Source organism: Sander lucioperca, chromosome 12, assembly GCF_008315115.2.
Source record: "Sander lucioperca isolate FBNREF2018 chromosome 12, SLUC_FBN_1.2, whole genome shotgun sequence".
Classification (NCBI taxonomy): Eukaryota; Metazoa; Chordata; class Actinopteri; order Perciformes; family Percidae; genus Sander; species Sander lucioperca.
The window spans coordinates 24582030-24600274 of NC_050184.1; the positions used below are offsets into that span (position 1 = coordinate 24582030).

Genomic DNA, 18245 nt, shown 5'->3' on the forward strand with positions numbered 1-18245 from the left:
TAAAAATATAGTATATAGTATATATCTATATACACACACACACACACACACACACACCAGTGTATTTTTTTACAGTGCACAGAGAGGAGCTGCCTCCAGCCCCTCCCCCTCGTGAAGTGGTGCTGCCGTGTGCACTTGTTCAGAGAGGCTATCGTTGCGTTAGCTAGTTGCTGGTGTTCTTGCCGTGGGATTAACTGTACTAATAAAACTGTTGAAACACCGCGGCCACGCTGCTGTGAAAGCTCCCCGAACGTCATTTATCAGTCTGATTGTTACCCCTCTCAGTGGCAGCTCCTCCACTCATATCTTTATAACGGAGCTAGCTAACCGGAGCTAACCGCTAATCAGAGCTAATCGTTGCCAACCGAGCCTTGAGTTCTGTGTGCCTGTATCCATTAACTGCATGTATAGACTCAAGCCCGAATAAAACCCTTCATTTTATTAAAATGGCTGTAAAAGTTTTAAACTACAACTCAGAGTTGTTTGAATGACAGGAAATCGCGTTTTAACATATCGCGATATTATCGCAAATGCAATTAATCGTTCAGCCCTAGTCTGAAACAGATCTGAACAGTCCGACCTTTGGAATTAATTATGTTATTAATTTGTTTATAATATTTTCAGGCTTCAACCAGTGAAAGACAGGGTCAGGGAGAGAAAGAGATAGATTCGTTAGGCATTGAAGTAGGAGAGGAGGACAGCATCCAACAGCATGATCCTCAGTTTTTGATACTAACTAGTTTTTGTTACGAAAATAAGTATCCCCCCCCCAATCAGTAATATATATATATTATGACCTCAATAATTGGAAGAATTGTGAGCAAAACTAATACGTCAGTTCAGTCAAGTTCAGATCAATGTGATGTGATATGATGCAATTCAACTAGAAACTTCCATTTTACACCTACTTTAGCTCACCTACTTGTTGGTGAACAGAGCAATGCTGTCACCACACATTTTACATACAGTATTTTGAGTGCAAATTCATTAAGTTTTCAAATTTGTCAAAATCAAAACGGGGCTACAAGTGTCATTTTATTTTTGGTGTTTGCTTATTTCCTGTCTGATGATTAATATGTTTGACAAAACAACAGTTGCATTGGGTAGCAGTGGAAGGACAAGGTTTTGTCACTATAGTATACACTTCTGTCAGCTTTTCAAAATGGCATGATAATGAATTAAAGTGTCAACAACAAAGCCAAAACCTGAGAATAAGACAGCTAATTTAAGATTCTTAATCAAGCTTCACATCCAGGTCAGCCTCAACACATTTAATTTGCTGGATTTTAGTCATTACTGAAAAACATGCAGTCACCCTTTAGCTAGGAAATACTTCCTTGGCATTTAGATTTGTGTCTAGGGAGGACTTCCTGCTCCATGCGAAGATTTCAAACACACAGAGCTTGTTGGTGTATTTCATGATAAGCCAGCAGTAACTTAGGGAGTATGAAGCCCAGAAAGGAAACTAGCTTTGACTCCTAGCTCAACTCCTGCCTTTCCCATGAGACACAGCATTGTAAGTTATAGCCCCCAGGGGCTGTTGGGAAATAGGAAGTTTAGAAAACCAGATCAGATTGTGTTCAGTGTATACTGTGTGGATAATGGAGTGAAACACCTGTCGTTTCACAGTGTAAAATACTTCTTTCATTCATGTCACATTACAGTAACACATGTAGAAAATGAAATACATTACAAATGTGTTTGCCCAATTTACTACAAGTCATGCTGTATATAAGTGTGCTGTATCACTTCTGGATTTAAAAAAATAAACTGTGGCATGAAAAATTAGGAAGAAAGCTTTTGAGATTAGGAGTAACAGCATGTGTGGGGAGAGGTAGGTGCCCTGGAGAGAAAAATAAGAGCCAAGGAGAAACACACAGGGATACAGAGGAAGAGGCTACAAAGAGACAGATGAAAAAACATCAATGAAGAAGCAAAATACAGCAGCATATACCAAATATTTGCCTAGTTATCATCCAACCTAATCTCACTAGGGATGAAAATGGCAACTGAGGCTTACAGTAAAACAGACCAACTGCACACAGCAATGTAATCAAAAACCATTTCAACAAAAAAACACAAATGGTGACTAAAACTTCAAACTTCCCACCAAATGCCTCCAAAATGAACTGACAGCCTATAACAAACATGACTGTGAAATAAAGTCAACTGCATCTGACCTTTGGAACCTTTTTTCACTAAACTCAGCAAGTGGGAGGGTGGGAGTAGCGAGAGGGATATCTAATTTGAGGACATGAAAGGAAACAAGGAAGTTTAGAGGGGACCTTTATGTGTGTGTAATTGGTCTATAGAGGAATTGCCAACATGCACACCACAGGTGGCCACTGGCCCTGTCTAAATAGCTAACCTTATAAAAGTCATTAAGGCATCTGAGACATGGCGTGCGAGTGTGTGTGTGTGTGTGTGTGTGTGTGTGTGTGTGTGTGTGTGTGTGTGTGTGTGTGTGTGTGTGTGTGTGTGTGTGTGTGTGTGTGAGCAGATGTGTATATATATACACACACACAGACAGACAGACAGACAGATAGATAGATAGAGAAGGATGTGTGTGCTGGTCTGGGTATAGAACACATTTATATGTGGCGGTATCTTTGCAAACCATATGTTATAGTGATCAACTGTGAGTAGCAGATCTTAGGCACCCATGCAATGATTAATTTAACAAACACTCTCACTGTCTGCTCACAATGCCAGAGACATGATCAGGTGGCCAGAACAGATAATTAATTTGGTTAAAATGGTTAACCAGGGAACATTACCTGATCTTGTAGACAGTCAACAAACGTGTCACTGATCAAATGTCTACACTTCTTTGTTCCCCAATAAAAGTGATTCAATTTAATGAGCAGCAGTTCTTTCCTAGCACATGTAGAGTGGAAAAGGAATAGATTACAATCATCAAAAAATGTGATTTCTTAGTTGTGTATAACTAACCCTAATCAAAATCAATACTAGCACTTTCTAACTTTGCAGTATTAATTGATATGTTTGGCCATTTTGGGCCAGATGAATAGGCTGAAAACACAACATTGATATGTTATCGGGTAATACTTCTTTGTGGGTTTATCACTACAAGCGACCTCTGGACTCACTTACTTTCTTCTGAAGGACATTAACCTTCCTCTCCTTGACATCCAGCATGTCCTTCATATCTCTGATCTCTCCTGTTAGTGTGCTCTTTTCATCAGTCAGGTCCTGCAGCTGCTTGGTCTTCTTGGTCAGGAGCTGCTCCTTCTCCTCCAGACGCACCCGCAGAGCATCTACCTAGAAATGACCGAGACAAGAGGTTAAGTACAGATAAGCAGATAAGAAGTAAGACAGAAACTTGAACAGAGAAACCAATAGGGAGTTTGAACGACATATAGTCAGACAGTGATCGCAAGGAAGCTGCTTTACAACACAAATTATATACTTATACTAACAGACAGGTAGACGGTAGAAGTGAAAAGGGGAAATAAGAGTCAGAATGGGTAATATAACCCAATATTCATACAGTTAAGCTAGACAGGCAGATGGATAAGCAAGCTAATAGGTTGACTGTAATCTGTAATAAACTGTAATAGACAGGAAACAGACCAGATTTGACTGACAGAAAAGAGACAGAAAAACAAAAACACTTATGAAAATACAAAGGAATACAGGCAAAAAACTATGAAAGCTTACACCACGTTTTTCTCTCCCAGTTCTCAGTCAGGTGGCCCATATGTTATTATTCATTACTGGAACTGACATGTCTCAACACATTTACTTGTTGACATTTGGAAGTAGTAAAAGTTCAGCTTTGACCTACTGTCCATAATATAAACCACTGTGGACTGATGCAGGGTGTGTGTGTGTGTGTGTGTGTGTGTGTGTGTGTGTGTGTGTGTGTGTGTGTGTGTGTGTGTGTGTGTGTGTGTGTGTGTGTGTGTGTGTGTGTGTGTGAGAGAGAGCAGAAAAGGAGACTGTCCTATCATGTGTTATTGAGAGTGCTGTGTGATTGGGCCAGCACTGCCATAGATCAGACTTCTCACACACTTCACACTCACACATTAAAATTCTCTGTATATGGCTGTGTGCAATGAGATGAGTGATATCTGAGCTCACTCCAGAACTTGTTATTGGACATCTCAGTGTTCTGCTGCACCGCCTACATTGACACATGCACACGCACACGCACACGCACACGCACACACACAATATACTCCTATGTTGCTCTTCAACACCTGATTACATTTCCAGCACTTATTGCAATGGCGCAATGAGTGAACCCATTTGAACTTAATTTTAAGTTGTGCATGTGTTTTATATGAATTCAAGAGACACACACATATTGTAGATAAAGGGAAGCAGTGATGGAGGCTTGTTAACAGTTTTAACAACCCTCACATGGACACAGAGGGGACGTGTTAAAACACTTAAAGCAAAGGCTCTGTTGTACAGTCCAGCTCATCTCTCAACAATTTACAGGGCAAGTAAGGAGATTCATAAAGGGAGGGAGTAGTGGTGGAAAGTAACTAAGAACATTTACTCAAGTACTGTACCAAAGTACAACTCTGAGGTACTAAGGAGGAGTATTCAACATTATGCTACTTTATATTTGTACACTTAATTACTTTGCATATCGAGAGTTTAAAAATCTATAATGAGCATATAAAATATGATGCACTTTTATACTGTAAATAAAGCTTAACAGTATAAAAAAATAGTTGTTTCCGCACAGCTCTGACATATATAATTACTTTCTACAAATCAAAGAAATAGTTCAACATTTTGTGAAAAAGGGTTACTCCCTTTCTTCCAAAGAGCTATATGATAACAATTAAGAGATCACTACAGGGAGACAATTACTTAGCTTAGCATCAAGACTGGAGGCAGGGGAACAGCTCGCCTGCGTGGTTCCTCTCACCATCATTCAAAAATACACCTTCCAGCACCTCTAAAGTTGATTCATTAATATATTTTTTTTCGATTTAACATTCTGTAATGTTACAGAATAAATGAGAAAATAACTAACAAGAAATAACTAACGAGTAACAAGCCACAGTAGAAAAAACAATAATGTGGCACTAATAATTACAGAATTGGAAAAAACACAAAAGATATACTGAGAACACAATTGAGAGGTACAGCTGTGTTGGGCCACAGTTATTCCCTACCTGCCCATATGTTTGTATATTCTTGTGTAAAATAAGAGAGCAACATGCAGGCCACAGACACATAGAGGGCTCCTCTCAAGCAGTAGCATTAGAAGCAGGCCAGGACCCACAGGTGTAAGATGGTGAAGTATTTATCTCATATTGCTCCTCTGGCAGACAACCAGAGTCTAATACTGAGCCCTGCTCTGTCCTCCCCACTCCACACTGGCACACACACACTAGTGGCACCACTAATCCTTTGTTAGCGCACGCACATTATCCTGTGCTGCGCCCATGTGCTGCCACGAGTGTGTGTGTGCGTGTGCATGTGTCTTTGCCACTGTGTGTCTGAGACAGAATAAGGGAGAAAGAGAGACCCATCCTCCCCTCCAACACCACCTGGCAAGGAGCAATTTAGCAAGAATGTAGCAGAGAGGCCTAACAGGAAATCCCTCTGCCTCACATGCACTGGCCCACTAAGCTGTGATAGTACTGTACAGACGCCCTGCTAATACCCTCTTAAAGCACTCACCGCTGCCAGGCACAGTACACGAAAAAAGGAGGGAGAGATGGACCGATGAGGAGGGAGGGATGAAAGGATGGAGAGGAGTTAGGGTGAAAGCAAAGGGAGACATAAATGAATGAGTGAAAGAAGCTGGAGAGAGATGATAGGAATCCTTAAGAGCACATTAACACCACTGACATGATGCTCCTCCACTGGCTCAAACTACGACTCCGTCAGTATATCTGTTACAGGAAATAGTGTATGGCTTTATCAGCTGGCACACATGCTGAGATGATAGACAGCTAACAAGTCAAGGTGATTAACCTTCTGCTTCTCCTTCAATTTCCTCTCTAATTTTCCTGGTCTTCCAACAACACCTCTCTCTTACAACCCGTCACTACTACCTCTCTTTCAACACTCCATCCCTCAAGCCATGCTCCAAAATCTCCAGGAGTTTTCCTATTGCCGTATAAAGGTGTGGGTCCTGTGGCGAGACAAAGTAATTGTGTTGGTGTCAGAAGTCCTTCAAGTCCTCAAGCCGGGCTGTCTGTGGGACAGGCCCACATTTTCCAGCTATGACTTTGTCGGTTTGTGCATTTCTGTGTGTTTCCAAGTGAGAGCGATAACATGTAAAGCAGAACTCTTACCCTCTTCGGGAAAACTGGGGTACTCATTCTACTTATGCAGTTGGATACTGGGGACTACACTCTGTTTTGTTATCACAGCTTTTTGTTTTTTTGTTTAGTGTATGAGAGAATGACTATGAAAGTGAAAGGTGAGGGCAAAGAAGTAAAGGAGCACACTGCTGTCCAGTCTGGCCTGCAGTTCAAATCCAAAAGGGACATTGGAGATTCCATTGAGGCGTTTCTCAGAAGAGAGGAAATACAAGAACATCTATATCACCCCATATTCCACCCCCAAAAAACCCACTTATGCTTTCCAGCCCCTCACTCAGCACCATATCATTTAAAAAAATGACTTTGATATATTTTCTAGATTCTGTGGTTGCACGACTATTAATTCTTTGCAATAAGGGAATTTCTGTTGGAATTTCTTTTAAATAATAGTCACAAACTAATAACCACTAAAGTGTGCATGCACACATGCATATATTCAACAGTATTCACATGCATGTACCTGCAATTAAACATGCAACCATGCACACACATGCATAAACACATCCTGATTTTCCTTGACTTCCTCTCTCATGCTTGCAATGACAGCCAAATGTGGATTCTGGACACTGGTTAGCAAAGTAAAACAGAGGCTTAAAGAAAACAGCTTCTCTGTTTGTCCTCACCTCCCTTTTTCCTGCCTCACATTTCATCATAAAAGTTTTTCTGGCAGACAACTCTGCAAAGGTATCAGGCCCAACACAGAGACTATATGAGTAGACCACAGTCAAAACAGCAGAACCAGAGACGATGGGGAGACCACCGCAAAATCCCGGGGATCCACCAATACTTGCATACTCAAACACTCTCACTCAACCACTTTGGTGCGAGTAGAGTCATAGGTTGACCAGAAAAAAGCATTCCTAATATGATCTCTTATCTCTCACTCTAGCTCTTTAAATACCTCTGCCCTTCATGCATGAACACATTTCTCTCTCACACACACACACACACTGAAACTTTTTCTTGTTCTTTGTGTAGCTGACAACACCACCATAAAAGTTGTTTAATCCCAAGAGTGGGTCTGGTGGAGTGTATGGGACATCTGAACTCAGGTCTACTCGGGCTGCTGCGGTGCACTACACACAGCTGTCTGAGTTATTCACTTCTCTGGCTGTATGACATCCTGCCATCCTGTATAAATACAGCACAGGGCAGCCATTAGACATAATTTATTTAAAGGCCCGTGCTGTGAAATTAATCATCTACATTTATGAAATAATGTTCAACTAATTCATGTTTGTCCAGCAATTAATGTGGCCAAGTCTGGGTTGTATCACTAAAAGAAGGAAGGCTATCTCATTTCAAGATGATGCTCGACCACCAGAAAGTCTCCCATATCAGCTATACAGTAATCATTTAAATATATCTGTGTATTGTATGAAAGAGAAACCAACACACTGTTGTATGACGAAGAAGGAAGAGAATGGATGTGGACTGCTGGGTTAACAGCAAGTTTCTGTTAGTTTTGCTGTCACTCTGATTAATGTCTGCATTATCAAAGATTGGTGAAAGGTTAATAAAAATGGCCAATCCAGTTTATGAAATACATGTTTGCAGTATTAACAGATGGTGTACAGTATAAGCACCTGACTGTGAGTGTCTTTTATTCAAACAGATGTGAGGAGTAGCGTTAAATGATCCATAGTTTCCAGATGAGGCAATAGAAACTTCCAATAGATGTCAAGAAGTCACTGTTGAAGGTTGTGAAGTTAGACAGTTAGTGTTTTTTTTTCATATGAGAGCATTAATGCATTTTGGCATGCATGTGTGTGTGCACAGGTGCAGCGGGAAGTTGCACTGTCAAACGGAAGAATGAGGCATTTCACAGAGCAACTGTGAATAAGGGCTGAGCTTCTCTAAGACCCTGCGCTGATTCTGGGTTCTTTAATTTACACACACACACGCATGCACGCAAGCACGCACACACACACACACACACACACACACACTATCTTTGTGGGGACCCGTCATTGACATAATGCATTCCCTAGCCCCTTACCCTAACCTTAACCATCACAACTAAATGCCTAACCTTAACCCTCACCCTAACCATAACCTAATTCTAACCCTAATCCTAAAACCAAGTCTTAACTATGAAGGTAAATATGGTGCAAAAAGGGAGAGCTTGTAGAATACAATGTGAGAACTTGCAGAACAAAAAATCTGAACTTGTATGTTAAAATTTGCACTTGTAAAAATTTTATTTGCACTTGTAAATATAAAATTTGCACTTGTAAAAAATATTCACACACATGTGATCTGAATTTGAAGTCATACAAAGAAAAAAAACATGAGAGCTTGTAAAAAAAAATCTGAACTTGTAAGTTGAAATTTGCACTTGTAGAAAATGTTCACACACCTGTATTCTGAATGTGAAGTTACAGAAAAAATATTCACAAATGTGTATATTGATATTTACATGAACACAATGACAGCTGCAAACTTATAATGCAACATTTACTCGTATACTTTTTTTTTTTACTCTGGTTCATTTTCCATCACAACCACAACTCAGTGATTACAACCTCTGGAATCTGTCACTGCAACTTCACATATGTGCTCTCTCGCATCACAAAGTGGCCAATCTGCGCACCTCGACTTTCACAACACTCTTGACGATACATTTGGTGCAAAACTAATTTGTACCTGTGGACTTAGGCTGTGGAGCTCTGAGCTAACAGAACGGGAAAAGCCTTCTTATATACAGTCTATGGGAAAAGCAGGGTTTCTATCGCCAGATGAGGGACAACTCTGTCTGGCTTATTTATGTAGCATGGAAACTTGGTGGAATAGCATGCTAGCGTTAGCTAGCTAACTAGCAGCCAGCCCGCTTCTAAATAAATACCTTTTAATTGTCTAAACATTTTTAACAGTCAAACTAAAACACTGGCAGTGAGCTCCACGGCCTGCAGCCGCAGACGGACCGTCATTAGTGGGTAACAGGTGCCAAGTTTCGCATCCCTGCCGAGAATTGCATCCACTAGGGAAAATAATGATTTTATAAGGCAAAGTACTGTTTAAAAACTAGGCAATAGTAAATCTCTTTGTCATGTTCATCAATAATGATTAGGATTTTAGAAGGTTTAGAGAGACATCAATGTTTTATCAGACTCTGTAGTAGCATTTCCTTGCTACCTAGATGCAATTTTCGGCAGCAATGAATTCTGCAGAAATGATTGTTTCTGCCCAAGCGGGTGCAATTCTTAGCAGGGATGCACAACATCAGCAAAGCAAGCTCTGGTCATGGCCGGGGGATGGGCCGCTGCTACCGGATATGTCTGCGGCTGCAGGCCGTGGAGCTCACCGCCAGTGTTTAAGTTTGACTGTTAAAAAGTGTTTAGACAATTAAAAGGTATTTATTTAGAAGCGGGCTGGCTGCTAGTTAGCTAGCTAACGCTAGCATGCTATTCCACCAAGCTTCCATGCTACATAAATAAGCCAGACAGAGTTGTCCCTCATCTGGCGATAGAAACCCTGCTTTTCCCATAGACTGTATATAAGAAGGCTTTTCCCGTTCTGTTAGCTCAGAGCTCCACAGCCTAAGTCCACAGGTACAAATTAGTTTTGCACCAAATGTATCGTCAAGAGTGTTGTGAAAGTCGAGGTGCGCAGATTGGCCACTTTGTGATGCGAGAGAGCACATATGTGAAGTTGCAGTGACAGATTCCAGAGGTTGTAATCACTGAGTTGTGGTTGTGATGGAAAATGAACCAGAGTAAAAAAAAAAAAAGTATACGAGTAAATGTTGCATTATAAGTTTGCAGCTGTCATTGTGTTCATGTAAATATCAATCTACACATTTGTGAATATTTTTTCTGTAACTTCACATTCAGAATACAGGTGTGTGAACATTTTCTACAAGTGCAAATTTCAATTTACAAGTTCAGATTTTTTTTACAAGCTCTCATGTTTTTTTTCTTTGTATGACTTCAAATTCAGATCACATGTGTGTGAATATTTTTTACAAGTGCAAATTTTATTTTTACAAGTGCAAATTTTAACATACAAGTTCAGATTTTTTGTTCTGCAAGTTCTCACATTGTATTCTACAAGCTCTCCCTTTTTACACCATATTTATCTTCATACTTAACCCTCAAACAGCCCTTTAACCTTGTGGGGTCCAGCATTTTGGGCCCCACAAGGCTGTGCAGACCCCACAAGTATACTGTATTCCCCGGTTTTTGGACCCCACGAATATAGTAAAACAAGCACACACACACACACACACACACACACACACACACACACACACACACAGACACACACACACACACACACACACACACACACACACACACACACACACACACTGTATATGCAAGCACATGCACACGCAGAATATTTCCTCTCCACCTGAGCTGGCCGCACCAGACATGACGACACCGGGGTTGATCTGTGCGGAAATGAGGGACGTTCCCTGTCCTGGGTCTTAGGCTGGGTGTCATTTGAGGTGTGTCATCAAAGCCAGGGTTAAGGCAACAGTTAGAGCTTTGATCAGGAATCGTATAAAAGACGGATCACCTCAGGGCCAGCTCGGGATAATAATCGGATGTAAACTGCCTCACAGCAGGGGCTGCAAGGTGGAGTTTGGGGCACAGTCTCATTGTATACTCCGACATCTGTGGAGCAAACCATGGCAACACAGCTGTCTGCCCACAGGCTACAGAGGGAACATGGGAAAATGCAGATGTAAAAAAAAAAGGACAAGGACACAGACACGCACAGACACAGAACTCCCAGGATCCACTAACAAAAGGATCTTTGTCAACATAATGAATGAATGTTTTTTGCCAAAGCACGAAAGTCAATCATGTCATGCTTTTTGTATTGTACCAAAGGATGGATATATGACACAGAAAATGTAGAAGACTCACCCCAAGTACCATCACACTAACCCACACTGCACACATCTGCCTCATTCCCTCTTTCACCCTCCATCCATCATCATTACCTCCTCCAGCAAAGATGGACGCACATGCACATATAAAAAGGAAGAGACGCTGCAGGCGTTCCCCCCCATTAACACTTGCTCCTGCTTTGATTATTTTTCCTGATCATTTCCAGCGCCGCACGCCAGTTGCTACATCCTGTTTCCAGGGAATCCATTTCCTGTCAAACCACAGTGAACAGTCACTCTGGCAAACGATCGCAGGTCTACAGTGCACAGTAGGGCTTGATCAAGTAAAACAGTTTCTTGTCTGTCATTCTGCTGGTTTGTGTAACACACCCTCATGAACTTATAGTAGAGAAAACACTGGGGTTGTCACTTAAAAAACGATTGAAATCCATAAGTGAACTATCTCCATGACAACTGAGCAAACTCTCATCTGCTGATATTTCCTAGGTCAATAATGAACCTTCAGTCCTTTTCTATTACATACATTGTGTAATTGACAGGGGTTACATTCATTTGTGGTGCCTTTGCTGCCTCACTTAAGTGACAACAGTACTGTAAGGCAGTTACATTTTTAAAAGGCAGTATGCCTACGGTGTCAATCAAAAATGATTACATACATTTCTTCTCAAATGTTGTCATTAATATCCGTTCTGTGTGGCTCGCTAGTTTCCATTGTTTCGTGTTAATAAAGAGAACAACAATTTGTTCAGAGCAACAAGCCATGCAATAGATCAGAATGATCAATACAAGGCATGGCCTGTTGCACTTCTTCACTGTGAAATTAATGTGACATAATCATTATAGAACGAATATTCCAGTTGTTCACACATTTGAGACCAAACACCAATCTAACCATCAATTAGGACCTCCTCAAGCTCCAGCATAATTTGCAGAGATGAGCAGTATTTAAATTAAATGTATTTAAAATACTTATTTAATCGTATTTTGTAATTTGTATTTTGCTGGATAGAAAATGTAAAGATCGAATTAGTAACTACATGCATTAACTGGTAATTCTGTATTTAAAAATACTTAAATACATTACGTAATATGTATTTTTATTCTCAAATAAGACACATTTGTATCTCCAGGTTTAAACTTTAGGAAAGAAATGCAAGTGAATTACGTGACAAGTCCTGTCGGGTCCAGCAACATTGTGAAGTACCGTATTTCATTTGTGTTCCCCTGGACTGCAGTATTAGGGGGTAAACAAAGGGGAATATTTTTTTCTTAGGTTGTTGTTGGTTTTCGGGGGAAGGGGAGGGGTGGGCATCTCTTTCTCTTCTACTATTTTGTACTGTATACTCTGCTGTAATGGCACTGTTTTGTGTATTTTGCACTCGTTCAATTGGTTGCTTGTAAAGTTGGAGATCTTAGAAATGTACTTACTCCACTACACTTATTCATTGCTCTTGAAAAAGGCATCTGCTAAATGCCCAGTCTTATTATTATCTGAAAAAACTAGTGCATCACCGTGGCCTAACTGTTCAATGTCCCCCATGCACTACAATTGGCTGTTCGCTTTGACGGACAGAAACCACCCAGCATGCACCCCTGAATTTGCAGCCTCACTCATCCAAGATACCCTGATTGGCCACTTCAAATCTATGATAAAGTTAGAAATTAGCAGAGCTAATCCTTTCAATGTTGGGGGGTTAAGGTCAGACCAATATTAAGGCTACTAAATGCCTTACCAGGAATAATATTAGTTTGTATAGAATTGTATGTTAATTAAAAACATTTTCTCATACCAGTATTTAGTTTTTTTATTTTGATACATTTGATGAGCAAGTATTTGTAATTTGTAACAAGATACTTTTTGATGTATTCGTGCCCATCTCTGGGCATACATAATTGTCTGGAGGAGAAGCCTTTTTAGCCGTCATTAGTTTTCATGAAGAAGTGAAAATCCACTGAACTGTGTAGAAATTCTAGCCCTTTTATATGTACCCCCAAGGGTAAAGAGAGCTGTTAACGTGTATGTTCATATGGACGTTGACACTTCCAAACACACTTAAAGCTGAAAGGCAGTACTTTAACCTCATATTCATTGATTCCTTTTCAAATACAATGTAATGATTGGAGCCAAAAAACACACAATTGTCCCTGCAAAGGAGGAGAAGACAGTATGCAGTATGCAGGTCCATACTGTATTAACAAGGGTTGAATTGTAAGTGGGAGTAAAAAATCTTCAACTGTATTCTTGTGGCACTGCATGTTTCTATAAGTGAATGTGTGTGTGTGTGTGTGTGTGTGTGTGTGTGTGTGTGTGTGTGTGTGTGTGCGTGCGTGCGTGCGTGCGTGCGTTTGTGTGCGTGCGTGCGTGCGTGCGTGCGTGCGTGCGTGCGTGCGTGCGTGCGTGCGTGCGTAATTAGAGGTTAAGTGGTCAGAGCAAAGCAGGGTGACCCTGAGGAGTGAGGAGGTCGGAACAAAAAGAAAAGAGAGTATTGTCTCTGGCTGTCTCTATCAGCACCTCAGTGCCTACTGGTTAACCAGCCGCTGACTGACAGCAGACCAAGCAAAGCCCTAATTACTCTCTGTGTTTGTGTGTGTTTTTGTTTAGTTTCAAAATGTGCAAAAATAGAAAACGTGAAAAAATGTAAAGAGATCACACACATGCACTCCCCAAAGACCTTCATGTGGGATAAACCATCACACAAATTAAATTTCCCTAACTTAACGCATCATTTACGACGAAGTATGGGGGATGCACAACAACACAAATGTGCGTGCATTTATCCGAAGGAGCCGACAATCACAAGTGTGTGCACTGCACACACCTCCGGCTCCTTCGGTTGTGCACATATTTACCTCGTTCCCTGTGTAAACCATTAAATATCTCATCCCCAGTCTGACCCCAATAACTCCACTTTATGGCTTTTCCACATGGCCTCTGAAGAACTTGCGAGGGCTTTATTTTGGACCGTGCCATGTTTGTTCTGGGGGTCCAACGCTTTGGTACTCACACTGCATCCCAAACCGCACCAAACCAGGATCCCAGGAGCATGCTGTTGGGTCTGAGAGTTGTGACCGTGGTCAGTCAAGTTCAGATGAGGTCATATTATAACTGGTCTGCAATGGACTCATCACGAGAGGCCCAGGTTTTAAATGTGAAGTCGATAATTAGTGGTCAGCCTTAAACAGAAACTGTTTTCTATTTTCTTATGCCAACCACCTCATGGTTGTCTTCAGTGTGTTCATTAAGTTAATTTGTACATACACTCTTTCTTGCAGTGGTACCAACAGATGGGGGATGATAACGGATAGAGGAGAAGGAGTAGTAGGCGAGAAAATGGGGGGAGAGAAGACAGATTGAGGCAGATTGTATGGATGGAAGAGAAAATATGGATGAGGGAGCAAAAGTGAATGAGGCAGAAAGAAGGACAGAGAGTGAGGACATAGCAGGGGGAGACTATAGGGTGGAGTGTAACCAGGTTGGGACCACATCTTTTCTCCGCCTCACTACTTATATGAACCATTAATCAGCAAAGAGAACAAGGAAAGATCAACAAAAATAGTCCAGCAGGGACTATAGCACACCGTACCATTGCATCACTCACTGACAAAGGCCCACAGCCTTCTACATCCATCAAGCAACTCTATTACTCTCTCTCTTACTTCTCACTTCCTCCTGTCGCTCCATCTATCCTTGATTCTTTCCCTCTCCATATTTTTTTTTTTTTCTCATTTTCCCTATTCATCACTGTCGCTATGGTTGATGTTAGCAAGTTGTTTTTGAGTCATGTATATCTTCTTCAAGTCATTACACCTCAACCTCAAAATCAAAACTCAGTGGAGGTCTTCTGGCAGACGCACTGCAAACGCTGGTGATGAAAGAGAACACAAAATATTTGAGGTCACATCTGAGAAAGTTAAACCGAAATACCACAGACTGCTCTCTGTAAACACAGACATGTTGCCACATTGCAAAACATACATTAAAGGCATGCTGCTGCTAACACTTCTGTTGGCATTCTGTGAGTAGGAAAATACCAAATGTTATGTTGTGGTGTAATTTATGTGCCTTTGACTTAAGAACCTTGAACCTACTTCAGGTCTGGATTTCCCCTGTGTGGGTAAGTGGCCACCTGCAAAATGCTCGCCTCAAGTGATGAACATCATCTAAATCAATGCATATCGACCTTCACAAAATGAAAACCTTCACTAATATCTGTCAAAGACATTAAACACAACACGATTTGTTGCACTAAAAATTAAAGGTAATAGCTCAGATTATGTGACTCTTAAGGCATTATATCACTAAAGAAGACAGCAGAAACAGCAATATCGGGACAAATATAGATGACAACACAGGAGTCATAAAATAACGTGCAAACAGACACTCAATATCCTAAAGGTTTGTTTAGGGAAATGTGTTTTCCATGGCATAATAACATTACAATAACCATGCACCTAAATTAACCACAATACAAACTCACATAAATGAGTGTTTTCCACGTTAGACTATTTGAAATATTGCAGACATTTTGGCCATTCAGAATGGGTTAAATCACTGTCCTCACAGTATGCGGAGCTGGGGAGACACCCACTTTGTATTGCAGTTAGAAAGATAGTTGGCTTTTGGAAGAGGCTGTAGCAAAGTAAGGTCAATAAACTCAGTCAGGTATAATACAACTATTTGCTTAACTTCTATATCTCTGGAGTATATGCATCACTGTGGACTTTGTAGGTTAAGCAGATACTGTTTTAACTGTGGTTTGTCCTATCTCTGGCTCTTGGAAAAGTAAATATTGTATTTTGTATTTTTTTTCCAAGTGAATATTTTGAACTGGAGGCCCACCTAAGCATGTCATCACAGAGACGAAGTGTGACTGGGAACAGGGAATCAGATAAACAGGCCCACAGGTCTTAACAGTCAGATTTGGCCTCATTTAGTCCAATGTTTATATACAAAAGCATGTTCTCGAAGTCAAAGCACCTGCAAGCCCCTTTACCAATAAAGTTGCGGTCTGTTCCTTTATTGCTGGCTGGTTAAATATTCAGAGAAGGTCTCTGATAGGTTACCTGATCGGCTGGAGTACAGTTACAGCCTTGCATTGTCGTGATCGGGGCAGGAATGACACGTACGCATACTGTATTAAGGGGTTAAGTTTCCACAGACGTGGGCAGCAGACTCACAATGCTCTCACACACAAGCATACACTCATTATTTTCCACATTTTCCAGTTATCTGGAGCCGTATTTAATCACGCCCATTTAGAAGCTGTCCTTAACTTTGACTGACAAATAAATGCACTTCCATTTTCTCATTCCCTCGCTCACAGTGCCTGCACTGTTCCCTGACTGCTCCCTTCTTACTTCCATCCTGATGTGAATTGCTTTTAGAGACAAGTGTCTGTGAGATGAAGCTGCTCCTCACGTCAGGTAGACACCAGTCTGTCTCTGGGGGAGTGGACTACTGTACCAATCACTGTCATTCATGATGAGACCCGACTGGCACACACAAACACACACACATTCGGGGAGGGGTATGATGCCCCAGTAGTCATGAGCAAAACAGAAAGAAAATCTGGGGCTCTTGAGGAATTTTTAATGAGATGTCAGAAAGCTGAAACAAACTGCTGAAGGGAGATGAAGTAATAATATGAGTGGATGGAAGGAATGAGGTGAGAAAGGGAGATCCTGTGAGAATGGCTGTGCTTTCTAGCCGAATGACTGACAGACAGTAGAAGAATGCAGGCCCACGGCTGGCCTCAAGCACACTCAATATCTTTACTCATCCTCTGGTTTGCCCACTTAGTCCAGGAAACCCTAGCCTTTCCCAAGAGGGGGGAAATGCCACTTCAATAGCAGGGAAAAACTACTCGAGACCGGAGATGAGAGTCCAGCAATCAGCGCTGACAGCGTACGTGTTTTTGTGTGTATGTCTTTGCGTGTGTGACTGTGTGTGTGTGTGTGTGTGTGTGTGTGTGTGTGTGTGTGTGTGTGTGTTTGTAGTGATCAAAACTGTCGGATCTGATTACAGCCCACTGCAGTAGCCTATGAGAAGTGAGAAGAAGACGATGTGCCCAGTGAGCATTATAGTCAATTATATATAATTCCCTTGTCATGCACCCACATGTTAATGCATAAACATACACATATATGTGTCATATTAACAGACACTGACACACGGACACACACACACACACACACACACACACACACACACACATACATACTCACACACACACACACACACACACACACACACACACACACACACACACACACACACACACACACTGCCTGCCCACTCAAGGGCATCATTTCCACTTCCAGAGACATTTACTGGCTCAAGCAACTACAATTATAGTCTTAACGAAAATGATAAATGATTCTATTGGTATAATATTCGTGTGTTATGCATAAACTATATTGTATATGTAACCCACTGGCACTTAAATTGACATCCTGACCTCAACAGTGTATTTAGAGAGCTTCAATTGTGATCTACAGTGTAGCAGGGATTATTTTGATTCAAGTTGTGTGCAGCAAGAGTGTAAACTCTATAGTTTCCTTTAAAGATTTAAGATAAATTATATTAAGGATTAACATTTATAAATTTGAATTTAAGAAGAGTTGAGTCTTGACTGTTACATGAGTGGCGACAGGATTCAGCAAGTTAGAAGACTAAATAGCTGACATTTCCCCCCCAACACTAGTCTGCTGCAGCCACCATGATTTGTTAAAATCGAAACAGAAGGGATGTGGAATTTGTAAACCATGGGCTAAAGAGGCCATCTCCCTTTCCCTGTCTTGCTGGGTTAAGATTATAGTGTGTGTGTGTGTGTGTGTGTGTGTGTGTGTGTGTGTGTGTGTGTGTGTGTGTGTGTGTGTGTGTGTGTGTTGGGGGGGAGGGGGCATGTCTCCTGGTCTCGCCATAAAGTTTCACTTATGGCAAGAGGGCACACATGCACACACAAAGATTTATTTACATGCCATTTCAGTAGGACACACAAACAAAAAACACCAACTGAAAACCAATTCCTTTAAGTATGATGTATTCTGCTTACTGCGAGGGCCAAAAT

The 18245-nt window shown here is 41.1% G+C and overlaps 1 protein-coding gene across 4 annotated transcripts in view; it reads right to left on the reverse strand.

The window, feature by feature from the left end:
* The window catches only part of LOC116062036 (ERC protein 2-like), a 164596-nt gene that overhangs the window by 123902 nt on the left and 22449 nt on the right, over positions 1–18245 (reverse strand). For all 4 annotated transcript variants that reach the window (XM_036008556.1, XM_036008557.1, XM_031316491.2 and 1 more), the window contains one exon: positions 3115–3282. In XM_036008556.1, coding sequence (XP_035864449.1) covers positions 3115–3282 — 168 coding nt within the window. The remainder of the gene's footprint in view (positions 1–3114; positions 3283–18245) is intronic.